This window comes from Electrophorus electricus, chromosome 9 (assembly GCF_013358815.1).
Source record: "Electrophorus electricus isolate fEleEle1 chromosome 9, fEleEle1.pri, whole genome shotgun sequence".
NCBI classification, from domain to species: Eukaryota; Metazoa; Chordata; class Actinopteri; order Gymnotiformes; family Gymnotidae; genus Electrophorus; species Electrophorus electricus.
In genome coordinates this window covers 1,740,001-1,742,500 of record NC_049543.1, presented here as the reverse complement: position 1 = coordinate 1,742,500, position 2,500 = coordinate 1,740,001, and the positions used below count along the sequence as shown (strand labels likewise).

Here is a 2,500-nt window from a genome sequence, read left to right as displayed (position 1 = left end):
AAATGGTGGCCGGTTTGGCTTTTGCAGCACATCATGCAACAAAGCAGGAGTGAGTGATGTGTGCCGCGGCACGGGCCCCTCGTTCCCTAACGGGTCTGAGACCTTCCGCCCACGTCCACGCAGCACACAGAACCTGCGGCACGCAGACAAAGACAAAACCGCGTTTCTCTCGGACGTGCTGAGCCACTGAGACTGCTTCAGCCACAAACCACCATCAGGGCAAGTTCCAAGCTGAAACAACAAATCACTTCACAACCTACACCCTGTACAGAAAAAAAGCAACGAGTTATTTTAGGGCTTTTCTTTAAATAAAATATTTACCTGCACTGGTTCAGCCTTAAATTCTGATTGGTTACAGCCACATCCGTTATCGTGCGTCTGCACAAGCACACAGTCAGCCTCTCGTTTTCCTTGCCGTGGTTCACAGTCATGTCAGGCTCAGGATGTCCAGGCGCTCCAGGAGAACGAGACGTTCTCAGGGCGTAAAGGGCAGTGTGTTCTAGAAAGTTCGGATGAAACAATTCCATTGCACCTCCAAGAGTTCCAGCCTAGTTTGGTGAGTTTTAGGGGTGTTTCCTTTGGCAGCCCATCTTAGTGGCCCGAGTCAAACACAAACACGCACACGCGCAGGGACATGCGCGCGCGCGCGCGCACACACACACACACACACACACACACACACACACACACACACACACACACACACACACACACAGAGCCATGCACTTGCAGAAACATCCAGTACAGCGCTAATGTGGCTTAACCCAGTTTTGCACATTCCACACTGCGAGGGTTTGAATTAAAGGTTTGTTTGGGCACAGGGATGAGTGTCGCTCCCACATTCCAACTGTCCAACAGTCCCTGGTCTCCTCCTTCATAAGTCCCAATATTAAAGAAGACAAGTCAAATCTTTAGGTCTTTAAATTACAAACAACATCACAATATATTAGTGCTTTGAGTCTCAAAAGACAACATAAAAAAATAAAAAGCAAAATTTTGAACCAAGCTGTATAGAAAGTCTGGCAGGTTCTCCTTTACTGGAGCTTTCACTCCCGGCTCCTGCCCCCCCCCCCGACACGGTTCATACATTCCCCTCCTCCGGTTTTCCACCCGAGAAAAGCTCGATTGTCGTCTTGCAGAAAGTCTTAATTTGTCCAATTTTGCCCCCCTCTGCGTCTCTTCTGTTTAGAAACAGTGAAAAAAATCCAGTCCTGTCACCTGTCCAAACCCCGCCTAGGTGAAGCTCGCCAGGTGCAGCTTGCCCAGGGGAAACTCACCCAGGTGAAGCCTGTGAGCTGTTCTCCGCAACCACAGAACACGACAAGAAGACCGTATCCTCTCACCGGTCAGCTAGCAGCCTGTCACACCAGTTTGATTGACAGCTACGTCTGTCCACTCAGGCTCCGTTGTATAGCCCCTAAGCTGTACCTGTGTTTTCATCCGCCCGCCTCAGACCCAGTAAATTCCAAAGAAGATGCGCTTTTGTTAGGATGCGCTGAATGCAGAAGATGAGGTTACTGTCGAAGGGGAGGGGCAACACCCCGCCCCACCCCCCCAAAAAAAGCCCACACACAGCACAAAGCTGGACGGCATTGGCAGAGAGAGGATGAATTGAATGGAGCGTGTGTGTGTGTGTGTGTGTGTGTGTGTGTGTGTGTGAGAGAAGATTCTTCTCCATAAAAGGAGGGAGGTAGTTTGAAGTTCAGCGCCTCTCTGCGACCTCTCCGCAACCTCTCCGCAACCTCTACACGGATGACTCTTCGGGGTTGGCGTCAGGCAGCACGCTCCGCTGCTGAAGGGTTCTCCTCAGCTCCTCCTTAAAGGGGCTGGAGTAGTCGGGCTCCCTCCCGCCCAGTCCCAGGCCGGCTCCGCCCCCCATCCCAGCCCCCGCGCCGCTCCGCTCCTCCCCGGCCACGCCCAGGTTGAGCCGCACGTACCCGTTGGTTCCCGAGCTGCGGATGTTGGTCAGGCTGAGTCGGCTGGGCGAGTGAATCGGCTGCCCGGGTATGGCACTGGGCGAGGTAGAGCTGGCACTGGGACACACGGCGTGCCCGGGCACGATCTTCAGCGAGCCATCCGAGTAGTAGTAGTTGGCGCCGGTCTCCCAAAAGCGGTCCTCGTCACTGGGCATCTTACTGGGCACAAAGGACGGAGGCTCCTTGGGCAGCGTGATGGGGTACACCAGCGTGCTCTCGAGGGGCTTCATCTCGGCACCTTTACCCAGAGCCAGCTTGAGCCTCCTCCGCAGGTAGAGGGCAGCGATGAGCAGCAGGAGGCAGGCGGCGCCCAGCGTGACTACGAGCACCCAGAAGAGCCCCATGCTGGTGTCGGGGGCCCGCACCTCCATGAAGACTGGCGCGCTGGCAACCACGGCCACCTGGTAGCGCTCCGTCTGGAACTTCACTCCCTGCTCCTCCGAGTGGCAGATGTAGCGGCCGGCCTGCTGAGCCCCGGCACGCGGGATCACCAGGGCGCGGAGGGCGGGGTCGAAGCGTGGCCC

The 2,500-nt window shown here is 55.6% G+C and overlaps 1 protein-coding gene across 2 annotated transcripts in view; it reads right to left on the bottom strand.

The window, feature by feature from the left end:
* Positions 1-263: 263 nt before the first annotated feature.
* The window catches only part of sema4c (sema domain, immunoglobulin domain (Ig), transmembrane domain (TM) and short cytoplasmic domain, (semaphorin) 4C), a 56,412-nt gene continuing 54,175 nt past the window's right edge, over positions 264-2,500 (bottom strand). For both annotated transcript variants that reach the window (XM_035529885.1, XM_035529886.1), the window contains exon 15: positions 264-2,500. This exon is cut by the window's right edge and continues 143 nt beyond it. In XM_035529885.1, the coding sequence (XP_035385778.1) occupies positions 1,745-2,500 (756 nt within the window). In that variant the 3' untranslated portion in view covers positions 264-1,744.